This window comes from Catharus ustulatus, chromosome 27 (assembly GCF_009819885.2).
Source record: "Catharus ustulatus isolate bCatUst1 chromosome 27, bCatUst1.pri.v2, whole genome shotgun sequence".
Lineage (NCBI taxonomy): Eukaryota > Metazoa > Chordata > Aves > Passeriformes > Turdidae > Catharus > Catharus ustulatus.
Window position 1 is genome coordinate 661,225 of NC_046247.1, and position 22,806 is coordinate 684,030.

Genomic DNA, 22,806 nt, shown 5'->3' on the forward strand with positions numbered 1-22,806 from the left:
TGGCTCTCCAGTGCCAAGTGTGGGGGGCAGGAAGTGTGGGTGGCGGTCTCCAAACATCAGCACCCACCCAAACTGGACGGGGAGCAAGAAAGATCTCCTCCATCCACTGGGAAGGAGGTTCAGGCAATAAATACGGAAGTGAAATGGTGGCTGTGGCCCTGGGTGTCGTTTTTGGGAGAGGGTTGTCACCTTGCCACCCCCTTGCTGATGTCGGGGCAAGGGGACGACAGAGGTGCCACTGTCCCCTCCAGGGAGAGTCTGTCCTGCCCAGGCAGAGTCTGAGCACAGCGAGGGGTGCACGGAGAGGGGCACCTGGGGAGGGGCGCGGTGAGGGCAGCACAGAGAGCTGAGGGCGACCAGAGAAGCACCGGGGCGCACAGGGAGGGGACGGTGTGCATGGCAGGGTGCGGTGCGTGGGGAACAGGGACAGAAGTGCGGGATCGGGGGCTCAGAGAGGGGCTGGAAGGCTCAGGGAGCGGATGGAGAGCACGGAGAAGGGCGGCAGGGCACGGCGAGCGGCTGCGGTGTCCGGCGGGGATGCCGGGGGGAGCGGGGCGGGCCGGGTCAGCGCGTCCGGGGGGAGGAGGTGCCACCGCTCGCTCCCCTTCCCTCGCCCTCTGGAGCGGGCAGCCCGGGGCCGCCCCAAGCCTTTAAAGGCTCCTCCTCCGGCGCGGAGGGGACCCGGCCCCGCCGGTCCGCCCCGAGGGCTGCGCCGGGAGCGCGGCGGGAGCGCACGGCGGGGCGCGGGGCCGGCGCCCCCAGCCCGGCCGAGATGAGCCCCGTCCCCGCGGGCAACGGCAGCGCCTGGGGGGGCTCCGGCAACTGCAGCGGGGCCGCCAGCCTGGGCCGGCAGTGGGTGCTGGGGACCGCCATCAGCCTCACCGTGCTGGTCACCGTGGCCGGCAACCTGCTGGTGATCGTGGCCATCGCCAAGACGCCGCGGCTGCAGACCATGACCAACGTCTTCATCACCTCGCTGGCGTGCGCCGACCTCATCATGGGCTTGCTGGTGGTGCCTCCAGGGGCCACCATCCTGCTGAGCGGCCACTGGCCCTACGGCACGACGGTGTGCGAGCTGTGGACCTCGCTGGACGTGCTGTGTGTCACGGCCAGCATCGAGACGCTGTGCGCCATCGCCGTGGATCGCTACCTCGCCATCACGTCCCCGCTGCAGTACGAGGCGCTGGTGACCAAGGGCCGGGCGCGGGCCGTGGTGTGCCTGGTGTGGGCCATCTCTGCCTTCATCTCCTTCCTCCCCATCATGAACCACTGGTGGCGGGACGGGGCGGACGAGCAGGCGGCGCGCTGCTACGACGACCCGCGCTGCTGCGACTTTGTCACCAACGTGACCTACGCCATCATCTCCTCCACCATCTCCTTCTACGTGCCCCTGCTCGTCATGATCTTCGTCTACGTCCGGGTCTTCGCCGTGGCTACGCGGCACGTCCAGCTCATCGGCAAGGACAAGGTGAGGTTCCTGCAGGAGCCCCCCAGCCCCAGGTCCAGGAGCAGCCGGCGCAGGCGGCCCTCCCGCCTGCTGGCCATCAAGGAGCACAAGGCGCTCAAAACCCTGGGCATCATCATGGGCGTCTTCACGCTCTGCTGGCTGCCCTTCTTCGTGGCCAACATCATCAAGGTCTTCTGCCGGTCGCTGGTGCCCGACCAGCTCTTTCTCTTCCTCAACTGGCTGGGCTACATCAACTCAGCCTTCAACCCCATCATCTACTGCCGCAGCCCCGACTTCAGGAGCGCGTTCCGCAAGCTGCTGTGCTGCCCGCGCCGCGCCGACCGCCGGCTCCACGCGGTCTCGCAGGACCTGCAGCGCTGCCCCTGCGCCTTCAGCCCTCGGGGGGGGCCTGCAGGGGACAGCAAGGACGGCGAGGCTCGGGGCAGCGGTAGCAGAGCAGAGGAGACTCCTTTGCCGCAGGGCAGTGGCTACCGGCAGCGGCCCCTGGGCGAGTCCCGGCTGCAGGGCGCGCAGACCGCGCTGTGCTCACAGCTGGATGAGTAGGTACCTGCAGGCATTTGCTCGGGAGGGGCTCGGGGGGTCCGGTCCAGCCCTTTGGGGTGTGACTGGGGGACTGTCAGTGGTGGGACCGCGCTCTGACAGCGCAGTGCAGAGCTGGGGGAGCAGGCGGGCCCCGGGGTACACGGGAGAGGCTCTGGGATGTGGGACTGGGCACCACTGCCCTGTTCCCTGATGCTCCCCTGAAACTCTGGCCCCTCCACTGGGCTGCAAAATTGGGGTCCCAATTGCAGCCCGCCAGGACCTTTTCTGCTGTTCCTGGGTAAAGGAAACACAGGTGGTGAACAGGGAAGCAAAGCAGCCGAGCAGGAACGTGTCCCCAAAGCCGGGATTTCCCCCTTCTCCTCCCGATCCCACCTTCTGCCGCTAAAGAAGGAAAACGGGGGTACCCCTCCGGAGCGGGGCACTGCGGCTACCGGCGCCACTCGGCTCTGCAGGTTGCTTTGCCCTCCAGCGGTGTAAATCTGGGAAGGGAATGAATTTCACCCCGCTCCCGGAGCCGGCAGCCCGCACAGAGCAGGGGGTGGCAGGGGCTGCGGGGGGCTAGCAGGGACGCCCATGCTGTGGCTGTGCCCCGCCGGCACCCTGACACGGATTTACACCTCCACATTGCAGTGTGGGGTTTTTCCACACTGAGGTTTTGTCTGGGATTTTTTATTAGTATGACAAAATTGGAGTTATTCTGGTTACTGTGGATTTTAACCGTGTTCCCCTCCTGACGCCTGAGGGCAGGAGAGGTTTCCTGGCAGCGCGGGCAGCAGGGATGTGCAGATAGAGGTGCCAGAGGCGCTCCCTGGGAAGGATTCAGCCGTGCTGGAGCACGGGGCGGTGGATGGTGGATGGTGGGAGGGTCTGGGCTCTCACCCCTGCTCCCCCATTTCAGGTTTGCTGGCGGAGAGACGCCCGCGGGTCCGTCCGACTGACTGGGAGCAGCCGCGAGCTGGGAGGAGAGCGCTTCCCCGGCCGGGTCACCATCCCTCCGGCCTCTCCTCTGCCCGCCTTGGCCGCCGCCCTCCCCGGGGACCACGGCCCGTGGCCAGCCCCAGGCTGCTGCCCGGGCTCGGGCACGTGAGTCCGGTGTCAGCCCGGCCGCAGCTGCCACCTCCCCCTGCCCCCAGAGCTTTAACCCTCCTCGGGCTGCCTTAACCTCCCTGGAGCTCGGGCATCGCGCTCCTGGATCCCTCCCGTGCCCGCTGGGGAGGTGGCTGCGGGTCCCTGTCCCCGGCTGAGCCCCACGGGGGACACAGGTGACACTGTGTCACCTCCCACCCTCTCCTTGCAGGGCCGGGGCTGGAGGAGCAGCAGCAGGGGTGACGGTGCTGGCAGGACCCTGCAGAGCGTGCAGAGGAGGAGGAAGATGTCCCTTGGGAACGCTGGTGGTTTGGGGACAGCACCAGCTCCTCCGTGCCCTTGGTGGTGGAGAAAAGCTCTGGAGCTGCTCGCCAAGGGGCAGCACGGCCTCAGGGATGTGTGGGCAGGGGACAAACATCTGGGATGTTCCTGGCATGGCTGGCAGTGGGATCTGGAGGCTGCCAGCTCTGCTTTCTTGAAGGACAAGGGACCCTGTCGTCCCAGGCTTGGCCAGTTTTGGACAAAACTGTTTCCTTCTGTTAAGAAGGAGTGAAGAGCCTCCTGCAGGCTCAAGCCCTTCCCAGGATTTCCATCCCATTCCAGGGCTGAGTGCAATTCCAGGAGCTGCAGCGATGCCTTAAACAAAGGAAAAGCTCAGGGGAACGAGCTCCGAGCACGGAGGACTTCCAAAACCAGGGAGCTAGGATCTTGTCAGATCTGTGGGCAGTTCCTCCCTCTCGTTTGGGGCTGATGTCCGTGTCACTCAGGGATGGGAGGTGCGTTCTCATCTCACTCGTGAGCAGCGGTGCCCTGCCCACGCCGCGCTGTCACGCAGCACCTTCGGGCACACCTCGGCGCGTTCAGTGACCGTACGGGTTTTGTCCTGGTTTGTGTCCCCCCCCTGCCGTGTGAAATAAAACTCTGGATCTCTGCGGTGCCTCCAAATCCGTCCCGAGCAGAGCGTGCTGCACCGTGTGCTGCTCCCGGGTGGCTGCCTGAGGTTTGGGGGTCCATCCCCGCTCCAGGGGCTGTAAGTGGAATAATCTCGTGTGGAAAAACCACGTGTGTAATAATCTCGTGTGGAAAAAAACACGTGTGTAATAATCTCGCGTGGGAGGGACACGTGTGGAAAAACCACGTGTGGAAAAACCACGTGTGGAATAATCTCGCGAGGAATAATCTCGCGTGGGAAAAACTCGCGTGGGAAAAACTCGCGTGGAAAAAACACGCGTGGAATAATCTCGCGTGAAAAAACTCGCGTGGAAAAAACACGCGTGAAAAAAATCTCGCGTGGAAAAAACTCGCGTGGAAAAAACTCGCGTGGAAAAAAATCTCGCGTGGAAAAAACTCGCGTGGAAAAATCTCGCGTGGAAAAAACACGCGTGGAAAAAACACGCGTGGAAAAAACTCGCGTGGGAAAAACTCGCGTGGAAAAAACTCGCGTGGAAAAAACACGCGTGGAAAAAACTCGCGTGGAAAAAACTCGCGTGGAAAAAACACGCGTGGAAAAAACTCGCGTGGAAAAAACACGCGTGGAAAAAACTCGCGTGGAAAAAACACGCGTGGAAAAAACTCGCGTGGAAAAAACTCGCGTGGAAAAAACACGCGTGGAAAAAACTCGCGTGGAAAAAACACGCGTGGAAAAAACTCGCGTGGAAAAAAACTCGCGTGGAAAAATCTCGCGTGGAAAAATCTCGCGTGGAAAAAACTCGCGTGGAAAAAACACGCGTGGAATAATCTCGGGTGGAAAAAACACGCGTGGAGTATTTTCGCGTAGAAACCCGTGGGGGGGGGGTCACCAGTGGGTGACCACGGGTGGGGGGTCACGGGTGGGGGATCACACGTGTGGGGGGGTCACGGGTGGGGGGTCACGGGTTTGGGGTCACGCGTGTGGGGGTCACAGGTGGCGGGTCACGGGTGGGGGGGTCAGGGGTGTGGGGGTCAGGGGTGGGGGTTCACGCGTGTGGGGGGCTCGCCTGGGGGGGGCTCGCGTGGAGGCGGAGCCGCCCCTCCAGAGGCACCCCCCGGCCCCGTGGACACATCTATACCTACACACCTGCACACCTTATACATGTACACCTGTGCACACCTGCACACGCACCTGTACACACCTGCACACACCTGCACACACTTGTACACATCTGCACACACCTGCACACACCTGCACACACCTGTACACATCTGCACACACCTGCACACACCTCCACACACCTGCACACACCTGTACACACCTGTACACACCTGTACACACCTGCACACATCTGCGCACACCTGTACACACCTGCACACACCTGTACACACCTGCGCACACCTGCGCACACCTGCGCACACCTGTGCACACCTGCGCACACCTACACACACCTGTGCACACCTGCGCACACCTACACACACCTGTGCACACCTGCGCACACTTGTACACACATGTGCACACCTGTGCACACCTGTACACACCTGCGCACACCTGCGCACACCTGTACACATCTGCACACACCTGCGCACACCTGCGCACACCTGCGCACACCTGCACACACCTGCACACACCTGTACACACCTGCGCACACCTGTATGCACCTGCACACACCTACACACACCTGCGCACACCTGCGCACACCTGCACACACCTGCACACACCTGCGCACACCTGCACACATCTGTACACATCTGCACACACCTGCACACACCTGCACTCACCTGTACACACCTGTACACACCTGCACACATCTGCACACACCTGCACACACCTGCACACACCTGCACACACCTGTACACACCTGTACACCCAGGCCCCGCCCCCGCCGGCCCCGCCTTTCCCGCGCTCTCGCGAGAGGGGCGTGGCTGGGCGGGGCGCACCGGCCGCCGCTCCCGTCCCGTTCCAGTCCCGCTCCCCGCCCGCTCCCGGCCCGCTCCCGGTGCCGTCGCTGCCATGGCGGGCTCGGCCGCGGGCTGGGCGCCCACCCACGTGCGGGTGACGGTGCTGCGGGCGCGGGGGCTCCGCGCCAAGGCGGCGGCGGGCGGCAGCGACGCGTACGCGGTGATGGCGCTGGGCCGCGACAAGTTCCGCACCTCGGTGGCCGAGCGGTGCCGGGGCGAGCCGCTGTGGCGAGAGGAGGCCACGTTCGAGCTGCCGGCCCGGGCGGCCCCGCTGCGCCTCACGGTGCTGCACCGCGCCCTGGCCGGCGCCGACAAGTTCCTGGGCCGGGCCGAGGTGGAGCTGGCGGCGCTGCGGGAGCTCGGCGGCCCGAGGCACACGAGGTGCGTGGGGAGGGGGCTCGGAGAGAGCCGGGGGGATCTGAGAGAGCCGGGGGGGTCGGAGAGAGCCGGGGAGCTCTGAGAGAGCCGGGGCTTCTGTGTGCCACGGGAGATGGGGACAAGGATGGAGTGCCTGCTCCGGGTATTACAGAGGATGGGGAACAAGTTTTGGGGGGTCTCAGCCCCACGGGGTTCAGGGAGAGGGATGCCAGGGATTCTGTGTGCCACGGGAGATGGGAACAAGGATGGAGTGGCTGCTCCAGGTCCAGCAGAGGATGGGGAGGTTTGGGGGGGTCTCAGCCCCGCGGGGTTCAGGGAGGGGGATGCCAGGGATTCTGCCTCCCACGGGAACCGGAGAGAACGATGGAGTGGCTGCTCCGGGTCTTACAGAGGATGGGGAGAAGGTTTGGGGGGGTCTCAGCCCCGCGGAGTTCAGGGAAAGGGATGCCAGAGGTCTGTGTCCCGCAGGAACTGGGGAGAAGGATGGAGTGCCTGCTCCGGTTCTTACAGAGGATGGGGAGAAGGTTTTGGGGGATCTTTTAGACCCACGGGGTTCAGGGAGAGGGATGCCAGAGGTTCTGTGTGCCACGGGAGATGGGGACAAGGATGGAGTGCCTGGTCCGGGTATTACAGAGGATGGGGAACAAGTTTTGGGGGGGTCTCAGCCCCACGGGGTTCAGGGAGAGGGATGCCAGGGATTCTGCCTCCCACGGGAACCGGGGACAAGGATGGAGTGGCTGCTCCGGGTCTTACAGAGGATGGGGAACAAGTTTTGGGGGGTCACAGCCCCGCGGAGTTCAGGGAGCGGAATGCAAGAGGTTCTATGTGCCACGGGAGATGGGAACAAGGATGGAGTGGCTGCTCCGGGTCCAGCAGAGGATGGGGAACAAGTTTTTGGGAGGGTCTCAGCTCCACGGGGTTCAGGGAGAGGGATGCGTGAGGTTCTGTGTCCTGCAGGAACTGGGGAGAATGATGGAGTGTCTGCTCCGGTTCTTACAGAGGATGGGGAGAAAGTTTTGGGGGATCTTTTAGACCCGCGGAGTTCAGGGAGAGGGATGCCAGAGGTTCTGTGTCCCACAGGAAGTGGGGAGAATGATGGAGTGCCTGCTCCAGTTCTTACAGAGGATGGGGAGGAGGTTTTGGCCCCTCCACGGAGGCCAGGGAGAGGTTTGGAGGGAACCTTGTGCCCCATGGAGGTCAGGGAGAGGGATGAGGGGGCTTCTGTGCCCCACAGGAGCTGGGGAGAAGGATGCTGTGGTCCCTGTGGAGGATGGGGAGGAGGTTTGAGGAAGTCTCTCAGCCCCACAGAGGTCAAGGAGAGGGATGAGGGGATTTCTGTGCCCCACGGTTGGAGGGAAACCTTTCCCAGCCAGTCCTGCCTGGTCCTTGGGTTTGATTTTTAAACATTTCTGTGTGAGTGCTGTGACCATCCAGAAGAAGCAGCCAGCCTGCCCCCCAAAACCTGATGTCCTCAGAATGCTGCCTCCTTCCAGCAGGGCACCAACAGCAGCCATTTATTTGTTTTTCCTAATGAACAACGCGTGGATAATTCCACGTTCCACAGGCTGACCCCGCTGCTGTCAGCAGGACCCAGCCAGGGCCGCTCCTGCCCAGCGCCAGCTCTGTGTCACTCCTGCTTGGAGCAGGGGAAGGTGAAACCCGGGGTGGTTCCCGGGAGGTTTTACTGGGAGTCAGCAGCCTTGTAATGTGCTGGTGAGTCACCTTCCTCCCGGCTCACCTGAGCCCTGCGACGAGGACAGAGCCAGTCCCTGGTCAAGGCTTAATTAGGCTGCGAGTTCATTAAGGCTGTGTCAGACAGGGCTGTGTTTACACTGCAGAGCCCCTCGGTCAGCAGAGCTCAGGGCTCGTGCCTCGGGCTCCTGGGCGCGTTCCTTTGTGTCTGGGCAAAGGAAAATTGAGAGGGAGGAAAAAAAATGAAAATACAGCTTGAGAAATTTCCCCAGGAGTCCCCATGTTTTCAGTTGTTTCCAGCCCTGGAAGTTTGAAGCCTGTTTTGTTCTGGCTGCCACGGTGATGTGCAGCCACAAAGGATTTGTTTTATTTGGAAAATAGATGCACGTTGATTGACAGGCGCTCACTAACACGATAAATGCCACTAATGAGGTTTTTAGTGGTTTTGGGGTTGTCAGTCCATGATTTCCTTCCAGCCTCTCCCACGGTGCTGCTTTCAGCCGGGGCTGAGCTGCCTTTGCTGAGCAAAGGGATCAATTGTGGCACCGAAGCCCTGCGAGCACAGGATGCTCCTGGAAACCACAGGCTTGGAACAAAAGTGCCAGTGCTGGCTCGTGTGAAAGGCAAAGGGGTTGTGATTCCCTGCAAAGCCTCAGCTCCTGATCAAGCCCCGTCCCTGGGTGCCTTCTGTCCCCAGGCTAGGCACCTGACTGTCACTCGTTTTTTTAGAATCACAGAATGCCAGAATGGACTTTAGAGTATTAAAGTACTGTCAGGGACAACTTCCACTGGACCACTGCTCCAAACCCGGCTTTGAACACTTTGAGGAACAGGACAGACACAGCTTGTCCTGGATCAGGGCCTCACCACCCTCAGAGGGAATTTCTTCCACCTCTGATATGCCTGTAGCAGATTCTTGAATCCATCTCCTTCGGTTATCCCCATTAATTTTGAATTTTCTCTGGAGCAAATCACCTTTTCCTGTTGTGTTTTGTTGCTCCAGTATACCTGTGGAGATTGAAGTGCAAATTTGATGGCAGGGCACATTTGAATGCTCCGTTTGCTTGCTTTATTTTCCCATTGCAGCTGGTGAGGAGAAGGAAACAAAGCAGTTTCCAGGCAGCCTTTGCTGTGGGTTCTGTGGGGTGGGGAATTCTGTGGTTCCATCAACAAACAAAGTGGTGTGCAGTGCTGATAGCTCTGTTTGCTGGCTACAGTGTGGTTGGAGTGTCACAGAGGGGTGGTTGAGGGCGTGTGGGTGGTGGGATTGTGGTTTGGGATGCCCTGGGCACTCCCCACACTGAGCTGGGAGCTGTGTCTGGGGAGGGAGAAGGCTCTGTCCGAGCTCTGCCCTTCCTGGTGCGTGCCAGTCACGAGCCTGGAGGGGTGAGTGGAAATCCCCCAGCTCTGTCAGGCTCTGTAGGGCTGGGGTTGGCTCTCTGCTGTTGATTAGGGGTTCCTTGGCTTAAGAGGCATTAAGGAGCTGGAATGAAAGGTATGAGGGCGTGGGGCTGTGTGCAGCTCTGAGGCTGCTGCTCTGCTCCACTTCAAAGCCCTGGCCCCTGCCAGTGTCAGGAGGAGAGATGAAAGGGCAGAGGAGAGTGGCTGAGCTGAAACACAGGAATTCCATGTTGTGCTGCTGTTTTTTCTCCTCTTTGTTAACCCTTCCCTATCTGGGTTTTAAACCAAATCTTAATAACTTTCTGTTTAAGATAAGGAATGTTTTCCTTGGCACCTGGGGCCGTGACCATGACGTCACCATGAGATTAAAGGCTTTCTTTTCCTCCACTGTGGGCTGATTTGATTTTTCAACCACAAGCACCCTCTGTGTTCTCAATTACTGGTGGTTAGAGAAATCTCCTTGTTGCTGCAGGTGGTACAAGCTTCACTCCAAACCGGGGAAGAAGGAAAAGGAGAGGGGGGAGATCGAGGTGGACATCCAGTTCATGAGGAGCAACATGACAGCCAGCATGTTTGACCTGTCCATGAAGGACAAGCCCCGCTCTCCCTTTGGGAAGCTCAAGGACAAGCTCAAGGGCAGGAGGAGCAGTGGCCTGTCGGACACGGCGTCGGAGATCGTCCCCAGCGCCCCCCACTCCCCCGCTGACAGCGAGGATGAGGCGGCCGAGAAGGAGAAGAAGAAATCCAAGTTCAAAGCGCTCTTCTCCAAGCCTGGCCTGCAGAAGACATCCCTGTCCCAGTCCATGTCGGTGCTGCCCACTCAGCAGCCCCTCACCCCCAGGGTTCGGTTGCGGCCCAGCGACTTCCAGCCCCAGTGGGATGAGGAGGAGTCCGAGACCTCTCCCGCCTCAGAACGTGAGTGTTGGCACAAAACCTTCCCCCACAGGGCTGTCTGCACTTTTCACAGCACTGCTTAAATTCTTCTTTCTGAACAAATCCATAGAAACTCCCTCCTGACACTGAGGCTGTCAAAAGGTTGTTCTCGCATTTTGACTTTCTCCTGTTTTGTTTTTTTTTTCCAGGATCCTTTGAAAATGCACTGGAAGAGAAGCCAGCTCCTTCTCCTCTGTTCAAATCTCGTAAACCAGCGTTTTTGGACAGCAGGCAGCTAACCCAAGGAAGCACTAACCACACCAAAAGGGATGGGCTCTCTTTGTTCAGCGGCCTTAAGTCCAAAAACGATCCCGTGTCCAAGTCAAGTCTGTGCATCAATGGCAGCCACGTTTACATGGAAGAGACCACGACCAAGGACAAGACTCCAGCCTCCTCCCCCTCTCCTCACAACCTCAGGAGGAAGCAGCTCTTTGCTTCAGAGGAGAACCTGTCCTCCAGGTCCACTAAATCACCTGAGGAGGTGGGGAGAACCTCTTCTGGTCAGGCTTTCTCTGGGGCCACATCCTTGGAGACCTTCAAATCCATGACCCTACCATCATACAAACTGCTCAGCAGTGAGGAGCACCTGGACACCAGCGCTGCACCGAGCCTTGAGGCTGCTAGAGAGACCAAAAAACCAGAGCACAAAAAATCTGCCTTGCTCTCCCTGGTCACTGGGAAGAAGGAAACGGTGAAGACCAGCGATGCTGAGATTATTCCTGACAGGACCCTGCAGAGTGAGGAAAACACAGCTGCAGAGGAGAAGAGTGAAGAGGAGGCCAAATGCCCTGAAGCCCCAGCAGATCTGGGCAGAGTGAGCCCGTCAGGAGATGCTCTCCATGCAGAGGAGGCCGCCACAAACAAGCAGCTGCTCAGCCCTGCTGAGGAGGAGCGCAAACCTGAGAAAGCTGCTCCAGCCAAGACCAAAGCTGTGAAACCCAGGTGAGCCCCAGGTGCTGGCAGGGCTCAGGATGGGCAGTGTGGTGGCAGGGGACAGCGGGCTGAGTCCTGCCACACCTGGGCTCAGGTGCTGCTCTGTGCTACCTGCGGGTCCTGCGCTGGCGTTGGGCGCTTTGGTAGCAAAACCAGCTCCAGGTTCTTCCTCAGTGTGATAAAAAGGTGGATGTGGGGATGCTCCTTGTAAGTGATGCTGAAATAGTGGTTCTCTAGCACAGGCACCTGTGCAGGTACTGAAGGGGTGATTTTCTTGCTGGATCTCTTGCACAAACTAACCCTGTCTGAGCTGTGTGGCTGCAGCCTCCCCAGGGCCTGAAATGCCCGTTCTAACATCTCTGCTTTCCTCTTCCCTACTTGGCTGTGGTCTCCCAAAAGGGTAGCCTTGAGCCCTTCTGCTTTTGGCATTGCTCACAGCAGCACAGAGGGATTTGGTGTGGATTTGTACACAAGGCTTTTTCGGAAATTCTGCTCCTTTATCCTTCCTACACACATATATATTGTGTTTGGGTTTTATGTACATATAGGTGTGCCCTACTAATAAGGCTGTGTTCTGTGTGTGTCCCTATCTCCTCATTTTCAGTGCTTCTCAAGTTTCAGTGTCTTGCCTGTGCAAGTGTTTTACATACTAATAAACCTGCTTGGGGTGCAAAGAGACAGTGCTTAAAGCAGCAAAAGCAAGCTGTGCAGCAGGAGAGTTCTGACACAAGCCCAGTGCTTGGTAGAGGTGCAGTTAAGGATGTAAATTCTCACAGGGACGGGGACCTCTCTGAGGTCTCTTTAAAGCATAGCTCACCTCAGTGCAGAGCTGATGGAGGCTGGTGCTAAAGCTTGTCTGTTCCTGCCTCGTGTTGCATCTGCAAGTGACATGCGAGTTTTTTGTCCCTTTTTGCAGACTGGGCCTGTCTCCAGAGGAGGAACCCAAAGCCACGCTTCCTACCCTTGCACCTGCCCCCCTCCCTGCTTTCCTCTCTGTGCACCGTACCAGCAGTGCGAATAATCCTTTTATTTCTAACGTGGGGCACACAGTCCAAGGGCCAGACTCTGAGAACACCACTAGTTCTCCTGCCTCTCTCACCTCTCCTGCTGTTGCTGCAGAGCTTTGGAATGACAAGAACCCCTTTGCTCCTGAGTGGGACAGGGCACCCAGAGCCCTGGATCCCCACAGCATCGCCCGTTTCCCTTCACCCCATCATCCTGCAGCCTCTGTTCCCAAAGTGCCTCTGCCTGGGCAGGTCCCTGCTAGGGCCAATAATCCTTTTGCTGCTGACTGGGGGCAGGCTCCTGAGGGCTCTGCCCCACCCACACCTCCTGTCCCCTCTGGCTGCCGTTTCAATGGCAATAATCCCTTTGTGTCCAGGCCTGGGGGACAGGCAGTGCCAGGTTTCCAGGCTGACTCTGCTCCTTCCCCTGCCTGCCAGCCTGGTGGTGAGAGCTGTTCCTCTGCAGGACACCCTGCTCGTGGTGCTTCAGGGGGCTCTGTGGATGTGGCTTTAGCCAGTGGTGTCACAGCTGGGCCAGACCCTCTTTGCACCTTGTCTGACTCCCCTTCTGGTCCCCCTGGGCTGGCTCCAGAGCTCCCCTGTGGTTCTGCCCAGCCTCAGCCTGAGGATTCTTTGGAAAGCAGCAAGCCAGGCACTGGGAAATCTGTGTCCTTTGTCCGGGGGGAATGGCAGGGTGTTCCATCAGGTGGTGTGGGTGTGGGTGGGCAGGAAGGTGGAGAGCAGCACCTGGATTCCAGTGGGAGGTTACAGACAGCTTCAGGAGCAGCAGGAGAGCGAGCAGGGTTTGGGGGTGAGCTGGGAGCAGGGGGTGACCCACGGACAGAGCTCTCTGGGGACAGCACAGAGCCCGCCTGGAGCAGTGATGGAACAGCCGTGGAGGTCCCTGCTGTGAGCACTGAGCCCTGCACGAGGGGTGACAAAGGTTTTGTGTCCCCTGAGAGCAAGCTCAGGGAGGACCAGACCTGTGGTGCAAAGCAAGGGGCAGAGTGTGTGCCCGTGTTAGAGCCCCAGGCAGTGTTAGAGCCCCAGGCAGTGTTAGAGCCCCAGGCAGTGTTAGAGCCCCAGGCAGCCCCACCTGCTGGAAATGAGACACTTGCTCAAGTCCAGCCAAGCCCGAGAGCCTGCACAGGGTCCCCTCGGAAAGGGGATCCAGGGGGGGCTGGCAGCAGGGTCCTTGTCCCCCCAAAGCCAGCCCCACGAGTGGCTGTACTGCTGAGGAAATCCCCAGTGAGCTCCCAGGCTGAGCAGGCTGATGTTCCTGCTTCAGGAGATGCTGAAAAATCCACAGCAGGGCTCCCGTTCCCAGGTGATTCCCAGCCCTCAGCTGCTCGTGGCTGCCTCCCTCAAGGTGGCTCCTTGGGGACTGTGACACCCAGAGCTAACAGCAGTGGCAGGCCTTCAGCAAAGGCAGGTGGTGATGATTTCTCTGTGCGTGTCACAGATCTCAAGTCTGCCGTTGCTGTGCCTGGAACCTGCTCGGTGCTGGCCGCTCTTCCCGTGATCCCCGAGGGGGGCTCTGATGAGGAGCTGGGGGACTGCCAGGAGGGCTCTGCTGCAGTGGGTGCTCCCAGGGTCTGTGTCCAGGGAGCTGACTCAGGCTTAGGTGTGATGTCTCATTCCAGGGAGCGTGACAGTGATTCTGAGAAACAAGAGCTGGAAAGGAGTGCAGGTGTTGAGGAGTGTGCAGAGTGTGACTGCTCTGAGCCTTCTGCTTTCTCTTCCTCCCTGTCCAGTCCTTGCCAGCCCTACTCTTCCTCTCATTCCCTTCTCTCTGACACCCCAAGTCATAGAGCAGAGTCTCCGCAAAAGCCAGCAGCCGAGGGCTTCGCAGATAAAGCGGGAAATTCGGGCAAGAAGAAACTTCTGCAGGCACGGGTTTCACCCTCTGAAACGTTCCCTAGCCAAACCCCACGGGGTGGTGAAACCGTGTCTGCCAAGCACAGGTGAGACGTGGGGATCACAGCAGGTACCTCTGTGCAGGTGTGAGCTGTGCTTTGCTCTCTGGGTGCAGGTCTGGCCCTGCAGCTGCTGCATCTCACCAGGACCAGACTGCCCTGACCTCCTCAGGGCTGGGATTTGGCAGGGCCTGGCTGCTGTCACCCAGTGCGGGGCTGCTGCTGGCTCCAGGAGGATCTGTGCAGCTCCTCGGGGTGCCAAGGGGAGCAGCTGCTCATCACAGCTCCCTGGGGAGCCCCTGGGGGAAGTGCAGGTGGAGTGGAGTCTTTGCATCCCACTGGCTGTGCTGTTTGTCAGACTGGGGGAGTGGTGAATCTGAGAAAGGGGGATCCTTCATGTCCTGGCTGAGCTGGGCTCCTCAGGCATCACCACAGCTCAGGCTGCTCCTGGAGCTGCAGCTCCTGCTGCCAGGCCTGCTGCCATTGACCTGCCAGCCCTGGAGACTTCACCTGCAGAGCTCTGCCTGGGCTCTAGGACACCTCTGGGCCAGCATTTGCTGAAGTAGAAGGAAAATTTTCTTCCTGCTCAGGCAAATAATGACAGCACTTCCTCACAGCTTGTGGCGTCAGTTCAGACTGGACAAGGCCTCAGGACAGCAGAAGTATTTGATATGTTGTAAGATCACAAATATGTTCTGATTAGGAAAGTCAGGCTGAAATACCAGTTCCTGAGGGATCAGAGTGGCTGCCCTGTGTTCTGTCTCCTCGCGTAGCCTGACCTGGCTTTTCTTCCATGACACACAGGATGTATTTCCCTTCCTGCTGCTGCTTTATCTCCAATGCCTTGAGTCAATAAAGATAGTAGAGAACTGGAAAATACTTACAAAACCCCTGTGGCTTAAAAATACCTTGTCTTGCTGAAGCTGAATCTCTTTTCTCTCAGGAGATGGAGCAGGGAGGGAATCATCCCCAATTTCTTGCTGTATTTGTTCTTATTCTGAAGACCTGTCATGCTGCTGTTACAGCTTCTGCCTCAACAACAGGAACATTTTTTTTCCTGTTGCAGACTCCATCCTGTGAAGCCAATGAATGCCATGGCAAACAAGCCTCAGAGCAAGAGCCTGAATGTCATCAGCACCATGAATGAAAAGCTGCTGGAAATGAGTGTGAAGGTATGGAGTGGCACTTTCACTGCCCAAGCTTTGATTTAATTGAAGAGTTTGCATATTCATTGGGACATGAACTTCCTTTTGGTCAGCCCCCAAGCATGGGAACAGTCCTGAAATTCTTATTTTCCTGCAGACTGATGTCTAATAGAGGTGGGGCTCGTGTTTTGTGGTGGAGGTTCTCAGGCACAGCCTCTTCCTTGGAGCACAGTCGTGCATTGAGAGGAGCTTTCAGCATAGTCCTGCCTTCAAAAGACACCTCCAGGCTTGAGGCACAGCTTACCTGCCACCTTGATCCAAAAGGCTGGGAGCATCCCTGGGCCAGCAGGGAAAATCACAGGTCCCCTTATTGCCTGTCAGGGCATTTTGGGGAAATAGAGAAGTTAGCGCCGAAATAACAGCAGTGCCTCCTTCTGGTGTGAGGGGACAGGATTTGAGCTGAGTGATTCAAGCTGTTTCAAGGGGGTTGAGAACTTGCAGTGGGTGTTGTGGTGTTCTGATTGCACCTGAATTGTGTGTGATGCCCCACAGGAGCCTGAGTGCTCACACTCCTGGAGGAATCAGCAGAGGCTGCCCAGTAGCTCTCAGTGCTGCTTAAGGGTTAAAAACAGACTTCTCAAAGAAATGGGAAAAAACAGCAAAGTGGTGGGTGGGCGTTTCTTGCTGTTTAACCTGAGTTTGGCTTTACCAGTGTGCATTTCAGCAGCTGGCTGAAGCTCTGCCAGGTTTGTTCAGCAGCAGCTGTCACCGTGCTGGTGTGTGTGTTGTTCCTTTGGAATGTCCTGTGCCTGCTCTGACCCTGCCTTCCCTCCCTTGCCAAGAAATACGATCCCTCGGACCCTGCCTATGCGTACGCTCAGCTGACACACGATGAGCTGATCCAGCTGGTGCTGAAACAGAAGGACACCATCACCAGGAAGGACCTCCAGGTGCGGGAGCTCGAGGACTACATCGACAACCTGCTGGTCAGAGTCATGGAGGAGACCCCCAACATCCTCCGTGTCTCCATGTCTGGGAACAGGAAGGCTGGGAAGATGTGAAGGGCTGGGGGTGTCGGTGAGCAAGGACTGAACTCCCCCAGAGGAGGGTGAGGAGCTGCTGTGCAGCAGGTGGTGCTGGTTGTGCTGCTCACAGAAAATGACCTTTTTCCTGTTTCTGCCTTGAGCAACCCTGGGATTGATTAATAGTTCCATCAGGTGTTGTAATGAAGTCACCTTATCGTATTTATTTTTTGTTTTCTTCCCATTCTTTGGGAAGATCAGGCATTAACCCAAAGGCTGGTTGTGATGGGAAGGAGGAGGGTTTTTGATGTGTTTTGCTTCATAGCAAGGCACTGATGATCCTTTAGGAAGATTTTTTTTAAATGGTTTTGTTTTGTAGCAGCTTTGATAGATCAGTTATTTTTCTTTCCACATCTGAAGTTGTAGTGCAATATAAATCCTTGTACAGTAGAGCTTGAGGATTTGACTGTTTTAAAATAATAATTAACTACACTGGAGAAGCCCAAAGATGTCCCAGCTTCAGGCCTGGGCTGTAATTTAAAAGGAATTAATGCCCTGAAAGTTGACCATAAGCTGATCAAATCTCAGTTCATCTCATCAAGTGGACATTCCCACGGGAACGTTCACAGTTTTTGGAGTAGGAGCCACTGAGGTTCATGGTTCGTTTCTGCCATAGGAATGGCATCAATGGATTGGGCCAAAGGTACGTTTTAACTCAGTTGTTCTCTTAGTGTCTTAAAGTTTCTGCTCTGGAGGTTGTTGGGAGGAGGCAGAGGCTCCCCTGTGCCCTGGAGCAGGGCTGGCTCTCACATCTCACACCTTGTGCCCTGAGGGAGTTCTGTGACCATTTCCATTACATTGATTCAGGACCAGAAGTGCTTTGGCCTCTGGAACTGGGGCTCACCTTGAGCACCCTCCCAGGGCGAGCAGTTTTACAAAAAGTAATGACAAAAAAAAAAAAAAAAGCTTTTTGTTGTCATTGCAGAGAGGGGAGGGAGCGCTGGGGCTGCTCCTGGGCGGAAATCCTTGTGTGGCTGAGGGCTGAGGGTGTGCTGGGCATTCCAGAGCTCCCTGGGCTCTCAGTGTTTTCGGGGATGTTCTCCCCACCCCGTCAGACTGTGGGACAGCTCCTGCCTGGGGAGCAGCCACCACAGCTCCCCCCTGGGAACTGCGTGGGGCTTTTGTTTGCTGAGCTCTTGGCAAAGATCAAAAACCATCAGATGCCTTTTGGCACCTCTGGGGTCTTCTAGGGTAGGGAGAGTCCATAAAAGGCGTAGAGGGAAGCTGGAAAACCAAGAGAGCAGCCAAAGCTTCATGAGGACCAAAGCTTAAAGCCTTCCAGCCTTAATTCCATGGAAACAAACACTCCTGCCTGTGGAAATTGTTGGGTTATTGGGTCACTCCTGGCTCAGGGGTGAGTTTCTAACTCAGTTTTTCTATGGCAAAGCACTTTATTGAGGGACTGGAGCAGCTGGATAGACTCTCACCCTGTGAGCAGCCTGCTTACAATTGTCATAAACCACTGGAAGCTACTGGAGATCTCAAATACTGTATTTTTGTAGTGAGGAGCAGTTTAATATATTTGCATGGAGATGTAAACATTTATTAGAAAAATCAAAAAAATGCTGTTAATGACGTTTTCATTCCTGCTACCAAAGTCTGGAGCTTTACTGGCAGAGCTGTCCCCCATGGGCAGCCTGACCCCAAACAAGCCTTAGGAGCTGAGTCTTGCAAGACTTCAGGTACTTTGATCTCATTTTAGCGTTACTTGAGCAGGGAGGGCGTTCTCTCCTTTCTCCTGCCCCCTCTGCTCTGAATGAAGGGTCTGAAGCCGTGGTGGTGGTGCTGGTTTAATTCTGAGTGCTGCTGGTTGGCTTTGCTGGAGCTGCTGCTGCCTCTGGTGTCTTCTCGAGCGAGGAAGATGAAGGATTGATTTGTTTCCTCCTCGTGCCTCTGCGGATCTCTGGACACAGGATCCTGTACCTCACTGATCAACTTGTATTTTAGACTTTTTTCTGCTGGGAAGAGTGACCTGCACAGAACCAAAGCAATAAATAATATGTGCTCGTAGCAGAGATGAAGCCTTAACACTTGGAATAGCCTCCCCTGGCTGGGGGAGGGTTTTTTGCTGGTTCCAGCTGTGGCTCTTGGGTGACTCTTGGGTGGCTCTTCCTTCCCTTGGGGGACTGCAGCTGTGGAGCCCAAAACCATCACCCAGGCCTTGTAGCTCATTTTTATTGGCAAAACTCGTTAAATCCTTCCTTTGGTGGGAGGGGACTGGCATCTTACATCCTCAAGAGCCTTAAGAATCAAATATATTGTTTTATTATTGAAGGATCTCAATGCATGTTCCCTGTTTGTACTCTCTGCTTTTAGCCCAGGTACTGTTTGTTTTTAAACACATTTTGGTTTTATGGAACACTAAAATAAATACACCTTAAACCCAGTGTTGTGATCACCGTGTCTTTGTTCTGAAGGAGCAGTTTCAAGAGGGCCTCGTCCCCTCCTTGTGCCCAGCTCCGCTCATCCTCCAGGTATTTCGGGGCTGGTTTCATCCCTGCAGCCAAAACATGCGGGAACTTCCTGGTAAACACCCGGCGGGGTGGGGAAACCTGACGGACGGGCTGGTCCGCATCTGCAGAGCCGAGAGTTTGTGTGAAGCACCGCCAGGGCCCGTGAGGGAGAGGGGAGAGAGCGCTGCGGGCCCCGGCGCTGCAGGGCCCGGCGCTGCTCCCTCAGGGCAGCACTGGCGCGGTTATGGCCCTGCTCCTCCGCGGCGATGGGCCCGGGGTTCCCCGCCGAGGAGAACGCGTTGTTTTCTCGGTCTCGCTCCCTCGGCCAGTCCCGGGGCCGCCGCCGCCGCTTCCTGCGCGGAGATCCCCCGCGGAACCGGCGGTGGCGGAACGCGGCGCCCAGGGGACGGCGCCTCGGCCGGGCAGGAATGGGGACGGACCGCGGGCCGTGCCGCTATTGGTGGGCTCGGGCCGGGCCGTGCCGCTATTGGTGGGCTCGGGGCGTGCCGCTATTGGTGGGCTCGGACCGTGCCGCTATTGGTGGGCTCAGGAAAGGCCGTGCCGCTATTGGTGGGCTCGGGCCGGGCCGTGCCGCTATTGGTGGGCTCAGGAAAGGCCGTGCCGCTATTGGTGGGCTCGGGCCGTGCCGCTATTGGTGGGCTCGGACCGTGCCGCTATTGGTGGGCTCGGGCCGTGCCGTGCCGCTATTGGCTGTTGGCGGCGCGCCCCCCGGCGCTCCCCCGGCGCGGCGGCCGCGATGGCGGCGCGGGGCCGGTGCCCCGAGTGCGGCTCGGAGTCGCTGGTGGAGGACGCGCACTACGCGCAGCAGCAGCTGGTCTGCGCCGCCTGCGGCTGCGTCCTGTCCGAGGGACTCCTCACCACCACCTACACCGACGAGGAGCATCTGCGAGGTGCGGCAGCGGAACCGGGAGCGTCCGCGCTCGGGGTGGTGCTGAACCGACCGTGCGAAGCTCGATTGGGGCTCTCTGAGACGGTCCGAGCAGCGGAGCGCTCCCCGAACTGTGTTTCGGTGTCCCGTGCTGGGCACTGTCGGGTCAGACCGGCGGCTCCCCCTCCCTCCATCCCCGCAAACACCAGCAGGGTTTTCCATCACAGCGTTTCCCTGGCAGGGTTTGGGCTTGGAGCTGGTGATGAGCTTTAAATTTAAACGGTGGCATCTGTCATTTAAATCTCTCAGAAGAGCTTTAAGTGCAGCGGAGCAGCCCCGAGGCCGTTGTCGGGCTCTGTCTGCAGAGCCTGGCTCGGAGGAGATCCCACAACTTGCTTTTACCTGTGCAGCTCTAACTAAAACAATTCTGATTGTTGGAGTCCGGTTCTGTTGGCATCTGGCTGCCCCAGATCCAAGTGTCTCTGTCCCTGGGTTCCCTGCAGGACTGACTGATCCCACCCTATTTTCCAGAGGTCGCCTATTCCCAGAGCACTGGCCAGAAGGAGCAGCTGAGCCGCTGCCTGCAGCGAGGTAAGAGCAGTTCCTGCCCACCCCGATCCTGTTTCTGGTGGTGAAAAAGTGTCAAACCCCTTCGGAGCCGGCTTGGTGCTGCATCCAGCCGCGCCTCCGCTGCCCCGAGGGGCGGGAGGTGTTTCAGTGCCTGCTGGAGCTCTGAGGGGAAATCCCTCGATCCTCGTTCCCGCAGGGATCCGGCGGGTGCAGGACCTGTGCAAGGTGCTGCAGCTCCCGGCGGTGTTCGAGGAGACGGCCGTGTCCTACTTTCAGAGGGCTCTGCAGCTCCCTGCCTTCCGCCTGGTCAGCCTGGAGAAGAAGGAGCTGCTGGGGGGCTGCTGCGTGTTCGTGACGTGCCGCCAGCGCAACTGGCCCCTGACCATGGGCACGGTCTGCTCCCTGCTCTATGCCAAGCAGGACCTGTTTGCCAGCGTCTACCTGAGCCTGCAGAAGGAGCTGGAGCTCTCGGTGCCCGCCCTGAGCCTGGCAGACCTGGTGACAACGCACCTCAACAGGTGATTCCAGCCCTGGTTTGTCCTGGCTGGGTGGAGAGGCTGAGCTGTGGCACAGATGCTCAGGCTGGGCTGGCTTTTGTCCCTCCCTTGTCACAACTGGGCTGTGATTTTCACCTTGCCCCGTTCTCCCAGATTTGGAGAGGGCAGAGAGGTGCTCAGGGAAGCACCATGAATCACAGAATCCCAGATCTCTGAGGTTGGAAAAAATCTCTGAGGCCAACCCGTGCCCAATGCCCAGCTTGTGACCTAACCCACCGAGTGTCACCTCCAGGGATGGGGACTCCACCACCTCCCTGGCAGCAATTCCAATGCCTGAGAAACCTTTCCATAAAGAAATTCCTCCTGGTGACCATGAGCAGCAGCCATGGCAGAGCAGCGTGTGTTTGTCCCCAAGGCTTCCCCTGACCGTGGCTCTTTGTTCCCTCAGCTTCCGGCTGCTCCAGCCCACGGCCAACATCCCTGCGCCGTTCCTGGAGGACAAGGAGAAGCTGCTGGCCCGGACCATGGCCATTGTGGAGCTGGCCAGCGAGACGTGGCTGGTGACCGGCCGGCACCCTGTGCCCATCGTCACGGCCGCGGCATTCCTGGCCTGGCAGTCCCTGCGGCCCGGCCCGCGCCTCTCCTGCCCCTTGGCGCGGTTCTGCCGCCTGGCAGGGGTGGATCTGCCTCCCCCTGCCCACCTCAGGCTGAAGGAGCTGCTGGAGATCCTGCTGGGAATGGCCTCCCAGCTCTCCTGGCTGCGCGGCTTCGACTTGGACAGGAAGGTGGTGGTGAAGCACATCGGGGACCTGCTGCAGCACCGCGTGTTCCTGCTGAAAAACGCCTTCAGCCAGCAGGGAGAGGAGCAGCAGGACACGGCCCCGGGCCTGGGCTGCCTGGACCAGGGCTCTGTGGGCCCAGGCTCCCTGGATAAGGGCTCCCTGGATAAGGGCTCCCCAGGCCAGGACTCCCCAGATAAGGGCTCTCTGGATAAAGGCTCCCTGAATGAGGACTCCCCAGGTAGGGACTCCCTGGATAATGGATCCCCAGGCCAGGGCTCTGTAGGTCTGGGCTCTGTGGATGAAGACTCCTCAAATAAAGGCTCCCTGCATAAAGACTCCCCAGGTACAGGCTCCCCACGCCAGAGCTCTGTGGATAAGGGCTCCCTGGGTAAGGACTCTCCAGGTAGGGATTCCCTGGATAAGGGATCCCCAGGCCAGGGCTCTGTAGGCCCAGGCTCTGTGGATAAAGACTCCCTGGATAAAGGCTCTGTGGATAAGGACACCCTGGATAAAGGCTCCCTGGATAAGGGATCCCCAGGCCAGGATTCTGTGGGCCCGAGCTCTCTGGATAAGGACTCTCCGGATAAGGACTCCCAGGTTAAGAACTCCTCTGGCCATGGCTCTCCCAGCTCTGCTCCAGGCACACAGCAGCAGGGCTGTCCCTGGGCAGGGCCAGGCCGGCGTGGGGGCCCCCTGAGGCCCCTGCTGCCCCCCTGCCTCATCCACCCCAGGAAGAGGCTGCGTCCGGCAGCCCCGAGCGCTCCGGCCGAGGCCACCACGGGGGACGAGCCCATCTCGGACAGCGAGATCGAGCAGTACCTGCGGAGCCCTGAGGAGATCCACGCCCTCAGGAAGGCCAGGGCCTGGCTGTGAGGGTGGCTGTGGCTCAGAGGATGGTGCTGCCAGGGACAGTTTTGGGACCAAAAGTGTGAAGCCCAGCAGGGACAGTGATTGTGCTGCAGACAGGTAGCCATGGAACAAGGCTGTGGGGAGGGAGCAGGCTGATCCTCCTTAATGTGCTGGGGCTTTTTATGGAAGCACTGCTTCAGGTCATGGTACATTTCTGTTACAAATAAATAAAAGTGCAGCTGCCAGGTTTCCAGGGCAGCCTCACCTTGGACTTCTCATTCTTCAGCAAAATGACTGTGATGGTCAAAAAACTG

At 58.4% G+C, this 22,806-nt stretch overlaps 3 protein-coding genes across 4 annotated transcripts; all 3 read left to right on the top strand.

The window, feature by feature from the left end:
* Window positions 1-701: 701 nt before the first annotated feature.
* Window positions 702-2,980, top strand: ADRB3 (adrenoceptor beta 3). The gene is made up of 2 exons (XM_033081391.1): window positions 702-2,007; window positions 2,910-2,980. The coding sequence occupies exons 1-2, from the start codon at window positions 773-775 to the stop codon at window positions 2,947-2,949; spliced, it is 1,275 nt and encodes a 424-aa protein (XP_032937282.1). The 5' UTR covers window positions 702-772; the 3' UTR covers window positions 2,950-2,980.
* A 3,040-nt stretch (window positions 2,981-6,020) lies between these two features.
* RAB11FIP1 (RAB11 family interacting protein 1) lies at window positions 6,021-18,839 on the top strand. Its single transcript, XM_033081050.1, has 5 exons — window positions 6,021-6,349; window positions 9,912-10,354; window positions 10,522-11,314; window positions 15,292-15,397; window positions 16,213-18,839. Exons 1-5 carry the CDS (start codon window positions 6,021-6,023, stop codon window positions 16,429-16,431), a joined length of 1,890 nt encoding a protein of 629 aa, XP_032936941.1. The 3' UTR covers window positions 16,432-18,839.
* Window positions 18,840-19,657: 818 nt separating this feature from the next.
* On the top strand, window positions 19,658-22,769 carry BRF2 (BRF2 RNA polymerase III transcription initiation factor subunit). Of its 2 annotated transcripts, XM_033081375.1 has the most exons (5): window positions 19,658-19,816; window positions 20,326-20,385; window positions 20,561-20,882; window positions 21,310-21,746; window positions 21,783-22,769. In XM_033081375.1, exons 1-5 carry the CDS (start codon window positions 19,663-19,665, stop codon window positions 22,514-22,516), a joined length of 1,707 nt encoding a protein of 568 aa, XP_032937266.1. In that variant the 5' UTR covers window positions 19,658-19,662; the 3' UTR covers window positions 22,517-22,769. The 2 variants fall into 2 exon arrangements, with proteins under 2 accessions (XP_032937266.1, XP_032937265.1); XM_033081374.1 differs by having other exon boundaries at window positions 21,310-22,769.
* Window positions 22,770-22,806: the final 37 nt, after the last annotated feature.

Bases quoted from the DNA above. Each gene is read 5' to 3' on its own strand.
- ADRB3 (XM_033081391.1), top strand. From the start codon at position 773: ATGAGCCCCGTCCCCGCGGGCAACGGCAGCGCCTGGGGGGGCTCCGGC. The intron at 2,008-2,909 runs GTAGGTACCTGC...CCCCCATTTCAG, and splicing joins CTGTGCTCACAGCTGGATGA to GTTTGCTGGCGGAGAGACGC.
- RAB11FIP1 (XM_033081050.1), top strand. From the start codon at position 6,021: ATGGCGGGCTCGGCCGCGGGCTGGGCGCCCACCCACGTGCGGGTGACG. The intron at 11,315-15,291 runs GTGAGCCCCAGG...TTCCTGTTGCAG, and splicing joins ACCAAAGCTGTGAAACCCAG to ACTCCATCCTGTGAAGCCAA. The intron at 15,398-16,212 runs GTATGGAGTGGC...TCCCTTGCCAAG, and splicing joins TGCTGGAAATGAGTGTGAAG to AAATACGATCCCTCGGACCC.
- BRF2 (XM_033081374.1), top strand. From the start codon at position 19,663: ATGGCGGCGCGGGGCCGGTGCCCCGAGTGCGGCTCGGAGTCGCTGGTG. The intron at 20,386-20,560 runs GTAAGAGCAGTT...TCGTTCCCGCAG, and splicing joins GAGCCGCTGCCTGCAGCGAG to GGATCCGGCGGGTGCAGGAC. The intron at 20,883-21,309 runs GTGATTCCAGCC...TTGTTCCCTCAG, and splicing joins GTGACAACGCACCTCAACAG to CTTCCGGCTGCTCCAGCCCA.